We start from the raw sequence: 19,618 nt of genomic DNA, 5'->3' as shown, positions 1-19,618 counted from the left end.
CGGGAACAGTAGACAATCTCTGTTCTTCAATGATGGATTGTGTAAGAAGACGTTGTTCTTCATGTAACAAATCGTTGAGGCACGCATCCAACGATGGTACAGGATCTCTATGCATGAGATGGGACCGGATGCCTTCAAAGTCAGATCACAATTTCATAAGAAATTGGTCACGTTTAGTAGTTTCATGAATTGTTTGTACGGAACTTAGACCTTCAGAAGTCAAGTTTGCATAAACTATATCAGTGTATTCAGCCCAAAGATTCATGAATTGAGAGTAAAAATCAGAGATGGAGAGACTATCCTGTTTAAAATTAGCTATGTCGTGCTCAAGCTAGAAACGACGAGCGGCATTATTTTGACTATAAATTTTCTTCAAGTAAGACCACATTGTTGCTGCAGTCTTGTAAGGACGAAGATTCAGGACAATGTTCGAATCAACGGAACCAAGGATTCAGGCCATGACTTGAGCATCTTTGACTGCCCATTGAGCATGAGCAACCGTCTCTGTGTCTTTGTTAGGGGCAAGAGTGCTGCCATCAACATGACCCCACGAATCTTTTCCGGTGACAAATATTTGAAATTGAAATGCCCAAGCTGAGTAGTTTTTTTCAGTAAGGCGAACAAACAAGACATCATATTTTTCGGAAGCCATGGAGCTCCGGAAATAGAAATCGAGAAAGCAGGATCAGGAATCTAGGACAAGGCTGAAGGAAAAAACAAAAACTAGGTTGTGGGATTGTAACCTAGGCTCTGATACCATGTCAAAACCTAGAGAAGATTGAGTCAAAGACTATGTGTTCTCCTATTGGAGAATTCTCATATAAATACAAAGTAATTACAATTTGTTAAGCTGATTTTTAGCCCACTAAATAAACTAAACTGCCATATATACATTTACTACGGCTAATTATCCTAATTAAGAGAATAATCGTTACAAATAAATATATAATTGCATATCTTTTGTCATTCATTCTGTTGACAATATACACATGTTTCCACATTGGTGAGATATTATTAACTTTGGGCCTAGGTTTTGCTTTTGGATACCACCCAAAAGGCCTCTCAACCAATGGAGACAATTGTGTGTATATAAACTTATGTCCATCCTCTTGTTTGAATGACATGAGACTTTACTTGCATCCCAACAAAAAGGTCAAGGTTAAAGAAATTCCACTTGCTCAAAACTAACGTCAAAGAAAAAAAAAATATAAATTATGATTTTCTTTGTACCGTTTTGTATGATGTGGATTTAGCAAAACCAACATAATTTTTTGTATTTTGAGCATCTATCTCCCCCAACTCTATTTCTTCATCCCCTTTACTATCGTTGCATTGCACATTAATTTTTCAGGTACAAGTTATTTTCGTTGTGTCTACTCAACTTAGTTGCTTGAATCTTCATTTTTTTCTTCTTATAGGAATCTCCTTTATCTTCCTGTTTTCTTTTTCATAACTCCTCACTGTTCCATTAAGCATCTTTTGTAAACTTATCGGCACTTAATTAACATTTATCACGATAAAGGTTGAAGTGTTTTTTGTTATTGTATTATACACTATCATTTGCTATGCTATGTTGTGAGTTCTAAACTTCTAAATGTAAAGTGATAGAAAACTCTATGCGACACAATTTGACCTTCTATCCGGCTGATTCCACCTTCAAAACATATTTGGTCTAAGAACCTTGACTAAACTCTAATTAATCCAAGTCAAACCGGTTAATAGGGATAAAACTCTATAGTAATTTATTTTTTCAATTTACAAGACTTAAATTCAAAACTGCTTAATGAGAAGTTTATCTGAGTAAATGGTCATTTTGATTCTTGAATTTAAAAAGTATTGTCATATTAGTTACAGGAAATAAAAGAAAATATCAAATAAGTCTTTCAAAATAAAAATTGACAATTACATTAGTTCAAAATTAAATACATGAGTATGTTGAGATACAAACAAGTCTCACATCGATAAAATATAATAAAAAATAACAACTTACACTATTAGAAAAGTGTCATTTTCTTGCGAATTTTTCTGCAAAAAAATATTCGCAGAAATTTTTTGGAAATTTTCTTGCAAAGAAATATTCGCATAAATTTTTTACGAATTTTCCTACAAAAAAATATTCACAGAAATTTTTTGCGAATTTATTTGAGAAAAATAATTTACAGATATTTCTTACAAATTTTGCTACAATTTTAATAATCATAGAAATTTTTTTCCATGGTAAAAATTTGCAGAAAATATTGTAAGAATTTTATTTCGTTTCTTGCAGATTTTCTTGCAAAAATAAATTCGCAAGTAATGTTTACTAAATTGGTAGAAAAATTTTGCAGGTAACTTTTCCTGCGGATTTTCCTACAAATTTTAATCCGTAGGAAAAATAAAAAAAAAATTATTTAAATTTATAAGTTTAATATTTTAAAAAAATTTCAAGTCTCACATCGATTGAAAATAAAGCAATTAAAGAGTATATAAGTTGGGACAATACTTACCTTACAAGTTGATTTGTATGGTTGAGTATTAAACTTATAATCTACAATCTTAAAATTTAAAAGATTATGTATCACATGTTGGAAGCACGGAAATAAATGTTTCGGATGAATTCATTGTGAGCATTTGAAAGTTGAAAAATTATTGATAGAATTTATAGTAATTTCTTAAAAAAATTTTCATAAAAATATTCCTGCAAAATTTCTTGCGAAAAAATTCGCAGGAAACTTCCCTGCGAAATTTTTTTTGCAGGAAACTTTCCTACAAAATTTTTTTTGCAGGAAACTTTCCTGCAAATTTTTTTTTTGCAGGAAACTTTCCTGCAAATTTTTTTCGCAAGAAATTTTGCAGGAAAATTTCCTGCGAATTTTAAAATTCGCAAAAATATATTATCCATGAAGGTATTACCTGCAGATAAAATTTCACAGAAAAATTTGCAGGAACGTTTCTTGCAAAGTTTTCATAAAAATTCGCAGGAAAAGTCGTATGTAATAAAAAAAATTCTAGTAGTGTTATATAGCACAAAGATACTTCAATGTTTGAGAGGCCTTTTGGGTAATTACCAAAAGCAAAACCGTGAGGGCTAAGGCCCAAAGCGGACAATATCTCATCATTGTGGAGTATGTTCGTATAATAACCTTATAAAAATAACTCTTATAAAATATCCCCTCAAACAAATACTATAAAATAACCTGAACTCTGGTATCAGAGCCGCAGGTTGGATTCGATGACAACCAATAACCCTTACAAAAATAATGATAATGATGAGGATTGTTGGGATACAAACAAGTCCCACATTGATACATCGATAAAATATGATAAAAAATAACAACTTATATAGCACAAAGATACTTCAATGATTGAGAAGGCTTTTGGATAATGATCAAATAGCAAAATCGTGAGGTCTAAGGCCCAAAACGGACAATATCTCATCATTGTGGAGTATGTTTGTGTAATAACCTTATAAAAATAACTCTTATAAAATATTCTCTCAAACAAATACTATAAAATAACCTCAACAGAGTAAAGTGATAATATGTATATAGAGAGAAAGGATTCACTTATTATAATTCAATAACTTGTTTTATATCAAGTTTCAATGATCCAACCTTTAAATTAAAAGTTATTAAAATATAAATTCATTCTACAAATTTTTAAAAAAATTGAAAATATTTGATATTTCATTTTATCGATTCAAATTTACGGATAATCATAAAAATATTTTATACATTAATTTAAATCAATATAACAAAGTATCATATAACTTTCAAAAATTTTATAAGTTTGTAAACTTTATTTATGTATTAAGAACTTTAAACTCAATAGTTTGATTATTGAAATTTGATATCCAACATAAATTTTAGAGTGGAATATGTGTGTATGTGTGTATGTTTGTGTCTACGTGTTTAAGAACTAAAACGATAATAAATAGTTAAATTTAGAAACATATTTAACATCCTAAATACTTATTTGATATTTTTTAGTTTCAGAAACTAATATAATAGTACTCACAACTATTAAATAACCAAAATAACTAATTACTTAAAAAAATGCGCATATATATATATATATATATATATATATATATATATATATATATGCTCATATTATATTTTGTATATATATGCATAAAACTATTAGATATTATAAAATTTAATAATATAGATATCAATAATGGAATCATAAAATTTATCAAGTGAAGTTTTGCTTGACAAATTTTTTGATTTGTTGTCATTTATCAATATGAAAAATAAAATATATAATAGTATTATGTATATATATACAGTAACTCCCTCCAATTTCTTAATTGCATTTAGAATTGAGAGTATTGGTGAGCATATAAAGATATCATATAATATATATATATATATATATATATATATATATATATATATATATATATATATATATATATATATGCTCGTATTTTTTCCCTCCTGTATATTGACTTGGTTTCTGTCATAATGATGATGTTAAGGCAGCAACAGAAATGGACTTTGAACCAAGAAAAATGGCTGTATCATGAGTGTGGTAGGTGGGTTGGGGGGGGGGGGGGGGGGGAGGGACACAACTGAAGCACTGGCCTTGTTCACAGAAGGCCATGATTGGGAAACAGGTTGGGGGTATTTATGATGAACTTCATTAATCAGAACCCCTCAAGTCAATTTGGTTTGTATTTGTCGTTGCTTAACACGTTTTGTGTCAGCCCTGAGCCCCTGAATCATACATTAAAGCTTTGACAGGTGAATTGGAATGCTCAGATATGCATGCACCAAACGCGCCAGAGCTTGTGTTTGGCTATCTAAGTCAAACACAAGCTTCATTTGCTCTTTGATAAGCTCTAAGAATAAGAACATGCAATCCTAGAGATCCATATAGAGATGCCAAAAGAGAGGTACTGGTGCTGTCATTGACTGGTCTTGATTCTGAATTGTTATTGTGGTTACATCCCTTTCAGTAATCAGAGGAACTTATTATCATGTACTGGATGAGGATGTTGGTTCAATTTGATGGAAACAACTGATATCTAAACAAAGATTTCAAATATCACTGGTTATCTGCTCATGAAAGGTAATAATAATGTATTAATATTTATGTATCCATCACTATGGTTGCATTATTGCCTATATCCGAAAAATGATACTTACACAACCACACTCCTTACATGAATTACGAAAATATTTCCAGTGCTGCAAGAGTATGTACTCCTTTTATTAAAAGCATGATACTTATGGTTTTTTCTTTCTCAACTTTTTTGGAGATAAAAATAGTAAGTTGTTATACAAATTGTCAAAGTTGTGTTACAAAAAAACACTAAATTTGTTCCTTGAATGACATACACAAGTCATCATCTGTCACCAAACATATTAATTTTTGTACTGAATAGTCCCCATTATTATACACAGAACTCAATTGATCCCATTATAGTTTTTTAATGAATGATTCACAATATTACATATCATAATGCGTGCAAGTATCTTTTCTCTTTAAATAGATCTGTTTTCCTTCTAGCAGTCAGGAGTTCTATAAGAGGCCAAGACAAATGATGTTAAAACTTATACAAGATGTTAACTATTGTAGAGTACTCTTGAATAATTATGTACCTGTACCGAGTGGACATATCATATATTAATACTTATTAGAAACGCATGGCATGTACATAATTACTCACCATTCAAGTTCTTGTCAATTTGATTTACTATTACCTGAAACAAACTAATACGAGTCCCTACAAAACTAGTTTTTTTAAAACATTTTTGCTTACTTGAGCTAAACTATAAATCACATTAACTAATTAATATATCTTGCTGTATCTTTACCAGTATCCTAACTTTTAAAATATTATATCCAAGTTTTTCACAGGCTGTGGACATTGGAGAAAGGAGGAACAAACAATACTTTGCACCATGATAGAATCCTAATTGTGGCACTCATTCCAACTCATCAACAGCTATAATCCAATGAAAGACTTACAACAAAATGCTAGTGTATCGTCTAAATCCGAACATGTTCCATCAAAGAATGTAACATAGCTACATGTTGGGCAGAAAAGCATTACAATATGTTCAAGCCCCTAGCAAGCATCAACTCAACCATGAACAGGTTCTCAGCATTTTGTAAACTATGCTCAGCCCAACAAAAAAAATTGCTTTAGAATTTCTCCTGGTTGATCAGACTCAGTGAGATCCTGTCTTTACATTCTTTAATATATTTAGTGAGCAAACCTATTTGATAAAATAGACTTCCACTTCTAAACATATGATACATATATTCACGCTTGAAAAGAAAGGAAACATCCATGAATACTGCTCTACATCCTCTAACCTAGAGTCAATCCTCCCCAAGGGTATGTGACTGCCCCCCAAGGCCTAGACACCAGGACATTACTCAATAGTATCTCATCTAAAATATATTGCAGGGAATTCTGATCACGGCCTTCAAGTTTGGTAAGTCATGTATAAAACTCTGATCTTGGTTATTTCCATCCAACAAGAATGAAAGCCAAAAGCCAAAATACGCACTATTGTGAAGATGAATGTTAGGTAGACTAAACATCAAAGTTCAACTTTCATCTGACTTCCTGACACATTACCTACAAGAGCATGTAGCAAAGATAATTTGATTGAGAAAAGGTAGTTTGTTTGGGAAAATGTAACTTCACAAAAAGGGGTTGTTTGTTGGTGAATGCATACCATCAACATCTTGGTTACTCACGGGAGCAGTTGCTGCAAAGCTCATCTGTACAACATTGTGAAGCTCATCCTCCCATACCTCAGGCAGCTATTGCAAATTGTATCATAATATGAAAAATAACATTGTAAAATATGGTCAGGCAAAACATAGGAGAAAGTTAATTTCATAGAAACATAGGTAATTTGCTATACAACAGCAAAGGAAGGCCACAGTAACTCAAATGTAAGTATGTTTGATGGAGGATTTTCAACATTCCTCATGTTCAGCAATCTACAGAAAAAATTATCCATTCACAAATCTGTCATGTTTAATTACTACTAACATGCTGTAGCAACCAAACTTGAAGTGTTCAGTGTTTACTCCTATAAACAAAGAAATGATGTGCATGGGAAATTACAATGCTTGCTATTGCAATGGATCGATACCTGATTCGGCTCCTTGAATCCACCATTCAAGGGTGGTAACTGTGGATGGATGGTTCTTTGAAGGATATCAGATGAGTTTCCCATGTTGGGAATAATTGGATGTATCAGCCCTGGTTGAGATGGATGTAATGGAGGAAAAGCCATGGACACATCTAGAGGAAACCCCAGTGCAGATGAAGGACCAGGCCGTTGTTGAAGAATCTGGCATAATGTTCGGATTTTGGAATGTATCAAGGTGATCAGATCAGTCACTTGTACTGAGAAGAAACTTTTTGCCCCTAGAATGTAAATAGATTTAACAACTTACATCTTTAGCAAGAAGCCCTTCAATATTAAAATCCAGCCGGGGATTTACCGTTGCAAGTTTCATAGACAAAAACTGCCAAATGAAACAGGGGTGTGTCAATTTAGCTTGAAAAAAGAGGTTAAACATTGTAAAAAATACGTCAAGCATCAATTATATATAAATGATAATTGGTAAAACAATTTATCTTGGATCTTTAATCAAAATACAGCAAAGATAACAGTGATTATATAAGATATCAGGAGGAATGATTAAAAAAGAGGTCATTTCAAATACATAGAAGAATGTTATGGTGAAAAAGGAGGTAAATAATGAGAAGTTCTATGGAAATAAATATGCTGCTACAGAGGTTAAGCAGAACCAAAAACATTCGGTGCAAATCAATTAGCTGACTTTAGAATCACGGAAGGGCAAATGGAAGATAAGCTTTCAGCCATACCTCAACCTGCCTTTGAAGTGACTGTACATAATTGATGATTTCATCAAGCATTACTGCCTTGCCAGTGACCTAAAAGCATAAAAAGTAGTAATAATAATGTTAAAAGGATGTCATATGACATAGTGAATTCTTCTAGTTTTAAATTTAGAAGCCACCTTGCTGCACCCAGGTACAAGGTCCTGAAGAAACTTCATCCTCTCACTTATCTTTTCCCTCCTCACCTGCAGTGAAAATCTAATTTATAATTCTTCATCTAAAAATTTCATTTTCACCAAAGATAAGTTCTCACAAAAATCTTACCCTCTCAGCAAGGCTATGGCTATTTGTTGCCTGACCCCGCCGAGCCCTAACGTGTATATATTCCTCCTTAGGTGGATCAGAAGCTTGAGACCCCAGTTTGGCATTCTTCCCAGAAGCCTTGATGGTTGATGTTGGTTGTTGGTCTCTCTTTTGTTGATTCTCAGGGTTGTCCTTTGCACCTTCACTGGGTAGTTCTGGTGCTCCATTGGCCTTATCATTATCAACACCCTACCACAAGGAAAACAATCAAATGCAAAAGGGGAAAAAGCATCACATACAGTAGATACAGCTGAAACACAAGTCACAACCATACCTGCACACTTCTTTTCCTTTTCTTTGAGTTTAGCCCTTTGGTAGAAGGTTCCCCACTAGTACCCTCCATCATTGGCGAATCACCCTGGCCACCACCATCATCACTAGATTCAGCTCTATCAGACTCATTAGCGGGCCTAACAAGAGATTGTTTCCCTTCATCTTGAGATATAACATGGCCTTCAGTTCTCTTATCACTCTTGAGGGGGCTTCCTTTAGCAGCCAGAAGCTCAACAGATGGAGACACATCTTTTGTAGCTTCAATTACATTCATATCACTTTCCTGAGGTTGCCCTCCAGTTACTGATTTCAAGCCATGGCCTGCAAGAGCATCTCTTGCTCCATGCATTGTCCCACCACTCCCAGCATACAGCCCCATGGATTGAGGAATCCCATATGAGTTCACCATATCACCAAAATTCCCTCCACTGAAGCATGAGAATCTTGCAGCTCTCTCAATGAATCCAGAATCAGTTGGAAACTGAGATAAACTGTGGGGAAACATCCCTGGTCCATTTGGTAACATAGAATTAGCAGGGTTCCAACCCATTTCAAGTGCCCCATGATGATCCTGACCAGCTCTTCCAAAACCAAAGCCATCTTTTCTGATTCCAGCAGTATTTGAAGTGCCTCCATTGATGTCACAAAATCCCAAGTTTTGGGAACTGGTGGGGTTGTCCCAGTAGTTTGGACCAAATGAGTCCATCATTGAAGCAGAGGAACATGAAGAACCAATCAAATCCCCTCTGTTGACATTCATAGAATTCCCCAAGCCAACTAAACCTACAGAAGAACTTGCAAGATGTGCACCCCCAAATCTCCAATCCGAGTGCATACCACTAGAATAACTCATAGGATCCTCGTTTCTATCCACCTCAAACTTCTCTTTGTCACTCATATCCAACCCTCTTAACAAGTGATATCAAACCACCCCACTAGCAGATTCCTTTCTATGATATCTTTCAAACTGACTGATAATGAAATCAGAGAAAACTCACAAAAGAGTACCCTTCAACAGTAAATGGCAGCTAGTACAGCATGAAACAATGATCAAAAGTGGTGTCAAATTTCAAAGAAACCAACTAACCGATGAAGCCTCCCAAGTTCCAACACAAATTGAACAAACACGATTCAGTGACAACCATCAACCAGAATCCAGGACACCCTCGAGAAACTAAAGGAACTAGAAACTTGTCCAAGTATGAAGTTAAAAAGGGAAGAAGGTTAGAAGCAGAAGGAGATGGAACAGCTTCAGTTAATGATGTTGAGAAATTGCCAAAGGGCTAAAACAAAATCCAAGTACCCAAAAGATGTACCAAAGCTCACACGAGTTTGGCAGCTACCATTTCCAAAGCCAGCACTGAACTTGAAGTACCAAAATTCATAAAGAAGGCCCCCCCAAGAGAGAGAGAAAGGAGGCTAAAAAAGACTGTTCAAAGAAAGAGCTGAAAAGAAGTCCATGGAAGCAGTCAATTATGCAAACAACATTGATTTCAGCATAATAAATACCCCCATTCAAGCCCTAGTCAGAGATACAGAACCCAACCCTGCAAGAGAGAGAAAAAAAAAATTAAAAAGGACCCAACTTTAAAAGTGGGAAGAGAAAGATACCCATTTCTGATCCTCCTACTTTTGGAACCCTGCCTTCCATTCAAGCTTTTCCCTCAAATCAAAACCACTTTATTCAATATGGGGTTTCTTCAAACTCCCTCCTTCATAACAAACCTGCCTTTCACTGTGCCACAAAGAGAGAGAGAAAATTTAAAGGTTGGAGCTTTTTAGAGGGAGAAATCTAAAGCTTAGATTTTTAGAGAGAGAAAAGAAAAATTAGTAAAGGGCAATGTGTATCTGAATGAGAGTGCAAAGAAAAGAGTAAGTAATGGCAAAGAGGCTCCATTTATATACCTCACTCTGGCATCAAAAAGAGAGCTTTTGATGATTAACCACCGCCACAGCTACTGTAAAATACTAATAAAATGACCTGCCCCTTAAGCTCCTCTTCCTCAACTTTGAGAAATTAATAATGATTGTTTTAGCCACTTTTCATTTTTCAGTATTTTTTTGGGCAACTTCTATGTGATAATCATATCAGTTTGAGCTAGCAACTGACATTGCCAACTCTTACCAGGGGTGTTTTTCTCTTATCTTATTGAATTGTCCTTTATTACGCCTTGAAAGAAGTGCATAGCGGATCTTTAATAAGGGTTTTCCCTTGTTTTTGGTCAAGGCCCCCAAATCTAGCTGGGGTCATCTACTCATTTCTTTTTTTGCCTCTCAATATTATAAAACTCTATTCTAAACCGAAAACAAGCCATATGGGTCTTGCACTAAGGATTATTATTAATGTTAGATGCATTGTCTAGGTTCTTAGGGGGAGAGAGAAAGGAACATTAAAAGAAGATACATTGTCTGTGCCGATAAATTACTTCAACACCTTATGCATCATACTCTATTGTTTGTTTCTAGTGCCTAAGAAATGAAAACAAAAGAGAAAAGCATCCGTTTCAACACAAATAATTCAAAATATAATATTTGATTCATATCTTCAAGCTCTACTTTCCTTATCAATGAGAAATTTGTGATACATTATTACTTTTGCCTAAAACTATTCAAAGAATTCTGTTAAAGGAGATGAAAATTATCTAGTTTCATAGAAATTTGTGATACATTATTACTTTTGCCTAAAACTATTCAAAGAATTCTGTTAATGGAGATGAAATTTATCTAGTTTTAAGGCCAAGATATATACAATAACATTTCAGGTTTGAATTAACACCTTTATATTATTTTATAAGATTAAATGTATTTTTAATTTTTTAATAAATTTTTTACTAATTTTATTCTATAAACTTTTGTTGATTTTTTTTATTTTTTAAACCTTTTTCATATTAAGATTTTGGTATCGTAGGGTTTAGGATTTAAGTCAAATAAGCTTCCTTCGAAAATAAGGTAAAATTGATAAAAGTTCATAAATTAAAAAAGTCATTAAATAGACAAATGCCAAAATAAAGTGTTAAATGGGTTAACTCAATATAACTAAATAAAATAAAAGTATGTAAAGTAATTTTAAACACTCAAATTTTCAATGGTCATTAAATTTTATATTTAGTCTAGCCTAATGATTTTAGGACTCAATCAAATTGGTCTTTTTATATTTATTATTTTATTTAATTTTATAAAATAAAAAAAATATTAAACTAAATATGTTTGATAGGTTTTGAGAAGTCTATATTGGTATATTTGTTAAAATATAAATAAGGTGTCACATTGATAAAATAAAATAAATAATAATAATTTATATAATACACATATTAAGATATTATTTTTTAGGTAATAATCAAAAATAAAATTGTGGTGACAATATTTTATTAAAGTTGTATGAAAAATAATCTTATAAAAAAATAACAAAATTATAACTTTTTTCTCTTGATATAAATATTACTTCAAACAAATATTATAAAATAATTCCAACAATATTTAATCCGATAATTTAAAAATAAAAATAAAAATAAAAATAAAATATTAAAAAAAACTCCAGCATGTTAGGCTAGACTTTTTTTTTTATATAGCTTTAATGTTAAATAGTTAGAAAACAGATTAAAATGCATTTGGAGTGTTTTTTTATGATAAGACTGTTTATTTTTATAATAATTATTTTAAAGTTATAAATAAAGAAATTTTTAATTGACAGTGTGTAAAAACTTATTTTAAATAATAATTTAATTTTAAAATTATTCTCTATTAATATTTAATTATTATATGAATTAGTTTACAATTCACAGTTAACTAATGTTTTAATGCATATACATGTTTATTATATGTAACTAGATCAAAACACTTTTTTTTTTTTAGGTTCTAATCAAAACACTTTATACAAATCGTATCTCTATGTATTTTATCTAAATAAAAAATAAAATGTGAAGTAACTAAAATAATATATATATATATATATATATATATATATATATAATAAATAACCAAAAGTAAAAAAATAGAATGTTAAAACGAAAAGGTAATTACTTACTATTACAAAGAAATAGTCGTAGTTGACTTGCAATGATAGAATAGGAAAAACTAAAATTTTTAAGTTATGGGTAATTTTGGAATTAAATAAACAAAGAGATAATTGTAATATTAAAAGATAAAATTGACTAATAAAACTAAAAAACCAAAATCATGTATGATGTGTCCCCTTTTATATATTGTTATAAATTAAATTTTATAATAAATTATATATAAATAAATATTATACTTAAATATATAAATTAATATTTATATACTAAATACAAATAATTATTTGGCTAAAAACCTATTTTCGTCCCTTATAATAATTGTTTGTTTCAATTTAGTCCCACTTTTATTTTTTGTCTCAATTTGGTCCCAAATAAATTAATTGGTCTCAATTTGGTCCCTAATAAATTAATTGGTTTCAATTTGGGACTTATGTTCAAATTATTTAAATGGAGTTATCTGTGTGGCCACGTGGATGCCACGTAGATGCATAGGTGGATGCCACGTGGATGCCATTTTTTTTAAAACACCTAGAACCAGAACGGGTCGTTCTGGTTCCAGATTGCTAAGCATAAACGATCAATGATTATAGTTCACGGTTGTGAATCATGGAAGGAAAAAGACCCAAGGTACAAAACATTTCAAACACTGAATTTGGTAATATTGTCAATGGAAATTGATAACTTCAATTGCTAAACAGTTAGGCTATACAGTGTATTATTAAGGACAATGTAATGTATCACTAAAGACAATGATAGCAAATTTTATTTCATTTCAAACTGGAGTGAACCACTTATTACCAAATTGACACTATATAGTAAAGGATGAAATGACATAGTATTTTTCCTTGAAGTCATTAATGATGTACCCTAACAACAACAACCTGTTCTTGAAGAGGTAGAACCTGAAGTAAAGGAAGAAGATACACAGGACTAACATTTCACCACAACCGTATGCAGGGACAGATCTAAGTTAATCATAGTGGGGGCACTTGCCCCCACTAAAATTTTTTTCATTCTTTTTTTTATATATAAAATATTAATAATTTTATAAAATATATATTATTAATTATATTTTAATTATGTTGTTATATCTAATATAATAAATATTTTGCTTTAAATGAATGTAAAAATTTAGAAGACACTAAAAGAAAATAAATTAATAATTTTATTATGTTTATCCTATTAATTTTTATCATTTTATTCCTCTAATTTTAAATAAGTTGTAAAAAATTATAAAGTGACACTTAAATATTTCTTCAGACAGAAAGAGAAAAAGAAAAAGTTATTACTCTATTTATAAGATAATTATGTTTTATAAAAATAAATAATTTTAAAATTTTTACCATAAAAAATATTTTTCAAAATTATTATATTTTTTAATAAAATTAATAAAGAATATTCTATTCTCAGTCTTGGAACGGCCTGTTCTGGTTTCGGAACGGGCCGTTCTGGTTCTAGGTGTTTTCACAGAATTTGGCATCCATGTGGCATCTACGTATGTATCTACGTAGCATCCACGTCACCAATAGTTAACTCCGTTTAAATAATTTGGACGGAAGTCCCAAATTGAAACTAATTGACTTATGAGGGACCAAATTGAGACCAAAAATAAAAGTGAGACTAAATTGAAATAAACAATTATTATAAGAAACCAAAATAAGTTTTTTTTAGCCTAATTATTTTATACAAGAGTATTTTTAGGAGTTATTTTTCGAGAAAAATTTTACCTTTTAAAGATTCTTTTAACGCTACGTGCTTTTTTAATTGACATCTTTAAATTTGTTCTTGCTGAACAGTTCTAAAAGGCCCAGCCAAACAACTAATAATTAAATCTAGGTTGAGTTCTAAAAAGCGAGGCTCCAAAAAAGATGGTTCCTATTTAATCTGAGTCTATTATCTATTTTAATTTATACATATTATTTAGAATTTTATATTCTCACATTTTTCATTTTATTATTATTATTTTTAATCAGGGTTGATTTACTTTGTTTGCTCAGCATAAAACTGAGTTAAACCATCAAATTCTAAGCTCAAAAGAAATTCAGGTAGACACAACTCTTTAGTTTATCATTCTACATTACAACTTACAAGAAATATAATATATAGTAATATGCAAAAAGTAATTTATAGATATAAATTTATTTGATATATTATACACAATTTTATGTTAATTTTAAATAAAATTTAACAATATATATTATATATTATTATAATATATTTTTACACTTTTTAACAATATATTAACATAAGTAAAAAAAATTAATAATAAATATTGTGTTATATAACACAAATTCTTTTATAATACAGGTTGGACATGCATAACCTACATCCTGAAATGTTAGTTTTAATATTGAGCTTTTGCTGTGAAAAAAAAAATAGTTTGAGGAAATAACAAGTCAGCTTTTTTAAAATTGCAAAAAAAAAAAAGTAGTTATATAAAAGTGATTAAATAAAAACATAATTTTTTTTAAAGAAAGTGAAAAATGGTTTTAAGTAATTTAAACAAATATAAAAATAGAAAATTACTTATTTTATTTGTTTTAAAACAAACACAAACAGCCCAATGTAAATTTTATTTGCTATAAATTGTAAATAGAAAAGCATTTAAGAGATCGAGTTCTTAATTTATATTCCTTAAAAAAAAATATGCTAAAACCAAAATGGAGCCGAAAGTTGTAAAAGTGCTGTTATTTTTAGCAACAAAAGCAATTGTCCTTAACCCGTCATATAATTCTTAGATGAGTGCTCAAGCTGGTTTGAAAGAGATTGCATGTAATCAAATTTCATTTATCTTCTTAATGTCTTTTCTCTTTGTTTTAGTATTATATTCTCGATATCTTTTTTCTTGAAAATTATCAAATTACTATCACCAAAATTTTGATCTACCACCATTTTTTCTTAATAAAAAAAAAAACCACAAAGGAAGTATATATTATGAAAATGATTTGATGGATAGAGGTTTTCTAATAAAGGAAATATTAAAAACATGTTGTCTTTAATTTATAGGCTCAAAGATTTTTTTTATTATTTTTTTTTTATAGACCCAAAGACTAATATTCGATAGGGATTCTTTAGATTTGGCAATTATGAAATTAGGTATATATTAAAAAATTATTAGTACTATATTCATTATTTTGTCCCCGATTATAGGTGTGTTATTTGTCAAATATCGTTAAAACGGACCATCGTCTCATATGGAAATCTTATAGTAGAATTACCGTTGTTTATAAATTATAATTTAATTTAAAATTCAATAAATATTAACATCACATTTTGTAATACACTCTTTTATGTATACTTAATAATAAAATTTATTAAAATTACAAAAGTTAGTGACTCATATTTCATATTTAATAAGTTTTACTCATAATTTTAAAATGTCTAATAAATTTCAGTTAATAGTAGTATATGGGTTAAAAATTATTAAGAAAATATATTGTTAGTATTCTTCTTAGAATATTTAAAATTTTAATTATTTAGGTGTTTCATCTAATCCTTCCCCTTAATTATCTTAGCTTAAACTTCATGTTATGACCCAACAATAATTAACTAAGTGAAACAATAACCCAACAACATTAACAACATTAAATTTACAGCTATACTAGGTTCTAACTACTTTGGACTGAGTGTCATGAGTCTTTTACCAGATCCATTAACTTGGTGAAACTTTTTAAGGACTAGGAGCTAACACATAGATCTTCATGAAATGAAGAAATTAAGAGAACTCTAGTAAGAAAGTATAACACATTTGAATGAACATGTCTCCATTTTTAACAAACAAGGACTGACTCTTTTATTTTTCTTTACTTTCATGTCATTATTATTAGTTCACATTGGGAACTGTAATCATACTTAGACCTAAGGTTTAGAGGGGTGGAATCTCTCACCATGTAAGACACTAACACAAAGGAAGGTGTCAACAACCCTTGGATTTGAACAAGACGTTGCTGAGATAAAGAAACATGGTTACCTTACTTCTACGCAAAATGTAACTCAAGTTAGTTATTCAAAAACATATAATATTAAGTATTATTTGTTAGACAGCTGTGGCGGCCAGCACCGAAAACACTTTCGGTGATTTTTGATTTTTAAATCAAAAGCGGGTCCCACATGATAATAAAATAATATTAAAAGTTTAGGAGAAATTACGAAAATGCCATTGGGACTTTCCTATAAATAGGGAAGCTGAAAACCATAATTTTCATCCCAAATCTTCTTCTCTTCTCTCTTCCTCTCTTATACACCTTGAGATCTGTTCTCGGTAGTAGTAGTCTCCTAATTCAAAGGAGTAAGTTATAGAGAGAGAAGTGTTGTAATTTCCTCCCTTTCAGTAAATAATATTTTTACTGTGGTTATTTTCTCCCTTGTCTCTTTTTTACTCATCTCTTATTTTAGCTGTGAGTAACTATTAAGCCTACTCTGGACCTAACAGTGGTATCAGAGCCACTAGGTTGTTTATTATTCCGCTGTGGTGTACATTGGTATAGTATCGGAGAAAATTCTTAGTATGCTCTGTGGCTGCAGTATTGTCTGATCAGTCACATCAGAAAAGAATTATTCTTGTTACTGGATTTTATCACTGTTCCAGTAGGCGGTACTATTCTAGTGGAAGTTACTTAAGTCGGTTTAATAGAAGAAATTATGGCAGCAAAGTTTGAGATAGAGAAGTTCAACGGGAACAATTTTTCCCTGTGGAAATTGAAGATAAGAGCAATTTTGAGAAAAGACAACTGTCTTAAAGCAATTGAAGGCAGGCCATCAGATATTACTGATGAAAAGTGGAGAGAAATGGATGACAATGCTGTTGCCAATTTGCACTTAGCAATGGCTGATTCAGTTTTGTCGAGCATAGCAGAGAAGACAACTGCAAAGGAGATTTGGGACACGCTCGTAAAATTATACGAGGTCAAGTCACTTCACACCAGAATATTCTTAAAGAGGAAACTCTACACTCTTCGAATGAGTGAGTCCACAGCAGTGACGGACCACATCAACAATCTGAATACGCTATTTGCTCAGCTTTCAACAGCTGATTTCAACATAGTGGAAAATGAACGTGCGGAGCTTCTACTTCAGAGTTTACCAGATTCATATGATCAACTCATCATCAACATAACAAACAATAATGTTGTTGGTCGTCTATCCTTTGAGGATGTTGCCGGAGCTATTCTTGAAGAAGAGTCCAGGCGAAAGAATAAGGAAGACAGACTGGAAAGTTCAAAGCAAGCAGAAGCTTTGACGATGATGAGAGGAAGATCAATGGAACGTGGCTCCAGTGGGAGTCAAAATCATGGTAGATCTAAATCTCGAGGAAGGAAGAACCTCAAATGCTATAATTGTGGCATGAGAGGGCACATGAAGAAAGATTGTTGGCACAAGAAGAGTGGAGGAGGGAAGAATTCTGAAGCGTCAACCTCTCAAGGTTGTGTTGCTAGTACCCAAGAAGATGGAGAAATCTTGTACAGTGAAGCAATAAGTTCCAGAGGCGAAAAACAACTCCATGAATGTTGGATATTGGATTCAGGTGCAACCTGGCACATGACTCCAAATAGAGATTGGTTTTGCACTTATGAATCAATCTCAGGAGGATCCGTATTTATGGGAAATGATCATGCTTTGGAAATTGCTGGAGTTGGTACTATCAAATTAAAAATGTATGATGGTACTGTTCGTACAATTCAAGGGGTACGACATGTGAAGGGCTTGAAAAAGAATCTATTGTCCATTGGGCAACTAGATGATCTCAAGTGCAAGATCCACGTTGAAGGTGGAATCTTGAAGGTAGTTAAAGGCAATTTGGTGGTGATGAAAGCTGAGAAGATCACATCAAATCTATACTTGCTCTTGGGAGAAACGTTGCAAGAAGCAGATGCATCAGTTGCAGCAATAAGTCAAGAAGAGGCAACGATGATGTGGCATCGTAGACTAGGACATATGTCAGAGCGAGGCCTGAAAATTCTTGCGGAACGTAATCTCTTGTCAGGGCTTAAAATGGTAACCTTACCATTTTGTGAGCACTGTGTGACAAGCAAGCAACATAGATTACAATTTGCCAAAGTAACTACAAGGAGCAAACACATACTTGACTTGATCCATTCTGATGTCTGGGAATCACCAGAAATTTCCATGGGAGGAGCAAAATATTTTGTATCATTCATTGATGATTATTCCCGGAGATTGTGGGTGTACCCAATCAAAAAGAAGTCAGATGTGTTCCCAGTATTCAAGGAATTTAAAGCACAAGTAGAACTTGATACTGGAAAAAGGATTAAGTGCTTAAGGACAGATAATGGAGGAGAATATACAGATGGTGATTTTCTGGCATTCTGCAAGCAAGAGGGTATTAAAAGGCAATTTACAGTTGCTCATACACCTCAGCAGAATGGGGTAGCAGAGCGGATGAATCGAACTCTTCTAGAAAGGACAAGAGCTATGTTGAGAACTGCAGGATTAGCCAAGTCTTTCTGGGCAGAAGCAGTCAAAACTGCTTGTTATTTGATCAATCGCTCACCATCAACAGCAATTGGTTTAAAGACACCAATGGAGATGTGGAGTGGAAAACCATCTAATTATTCTTCATTACATGTGTTTGGATGTCCTGTGTACGTGATGTACAACTCCCAAGAAAGAACAAAGCTGGACCCAAAATCCAGGAAATGTATATTCTTGGGTTATGCTGACAATGTTAAGGGGTATCGCTTGTGGGATCCCACTGCCCGCAAGGTTGTTGTCAGCAGGGATGTAGTCTTTGCAGAAACTGAACTGCAAAAGGAGCAGGAGAATGACAGCACTATCAAAGACACTAGTATAGTGGAGATAGGAGGAAAGTCTAAAAAGGATGACACCTCTGAAGCAGAACAAGAGCATGAGGAACAAGAACCAGATGAAGCCAATGATGAAGAAGTTCAACAAATAAGACGTGAGAGAAGGAGACCATCTTGGCATTCAGACTATGTTATGGCAAGTCATGATGCGTACTGTCTCTTAACTGAAGAAGGAGAACCATCAACCTTTCAAGAGGCGTTGAGGAGTTCTGATGTTTCTCAGTGGATGGCAGCAATGCATGAAGAAATAGAGGCCTTACATAGAAATAAAACATGGGAACTTGTTGATCTTCCAAAAGATCGAAAAGCCATTGGTTGCAAAT

At 32.0% G+C, this 19,618-nt stretch overlaps 1 protein-coding gene and 1 long non-coding RNA gene across 3 annotated transcripts; one reads left to right on the top strand and one right to left on the bottom strand.

Moving 5' to 3' along the window:
* The first annotated feature begins 4,569 nt into the window (after positions 1–4,569).
* LOC145953037 (uncharacterized) lies at positions 4,570–6,528 on the top strand. The gene is made up of 2 exons (XR_014430573.1): positions 4,570–5,055; positions 5,848–6,528. It is a non-coding gene; the product is annotated as an uncharacterized LOC145953037 (long non-coding RNA).
* Positions 5,955–10,730, bottom strand: LOC109789406 (basic helix-loop-helix (bHLH) DNA-binding superfamily protein). Of its 2 annotated transcripts, none has more exons than XM_020348343.3 (10): positions 10,364–10,730; positions 10,070–10,193; positions 8,460–9,903; positions 8,147–8,374; positions 8,002–8,067; positions 7,847–7,915; positions 7,411–7,482; positions 7,104–7,304; positions 6,678–6,765; positions 5,955–6,577 (listed from the first exon to the last, which is right to left on the bottom strand). In XM_020348343.3, exons 3-10 carry the CDS (start codon positions 9,354–9,356, stop codon positions 6,540–6,542), a joined length of 1,659 nt encoding a protein of 552 aa, XP_020203932.1. In that variant the 5' UTR covers positions 9,357–9,903; positions 10,070–10,193; positions 10,364–10,730; the 3' UTR covers positions 5,955–6,539. The 2 variants fall into 2 exon arrangements, with proteins under 2 accessions (XP_020203932.1, XP_020203931.1); XM_020348342.3 differs by having other exon boundaries at positions 8,460–10,005; positions 10,089–10,193.
* Positions 10,731–19,618: the final 8,888 nt, after the last annotated feature.

The sequence above is a fragment of the Cajanus cajan genome, chromosome 11 (genome assembly GCF_000230855.2).
Source record: "Cajanus cajan strain Asha chromosome 11, NIPB_CcT2T_4, whole genome shotgun sequence".
Lineage (NCBI taxonomy): Eukaryota > Viridiplantae > Streptophyta > Magnoliopsida > Fabales > Fabaceae > Cajanus > Cajanus cajan.
The sequence above is the reverse complement of the archived record's forward strand: the minus strand, read 5'-3'. Positions and strand labels throughout refer to the sequence as shown.

Coding starts and splice junctions, on each gene's coding strand:
- LOC109789406 (XM_020348343.3), bottom strand. CDS start 9,356: ATGAGTGACAAAGAGAAGTTTGAGGTGGATAGAAACGAGGATCCTATG. Junction 8,375..8,459: donor AAAGGAAAAGAAGTGTGCAG/GTATGGTTGTGA, acceptor TCCTTGTGGTAG/GGTGTTGATAATGATAAGGC. Junction 6,578..6,677: donor GAGTAACCAAGATGTTGATG/GTATGCATTCAC, acceptor ATGCTCTTGTAG/GTAATGTGTCAGGAAGTCAG.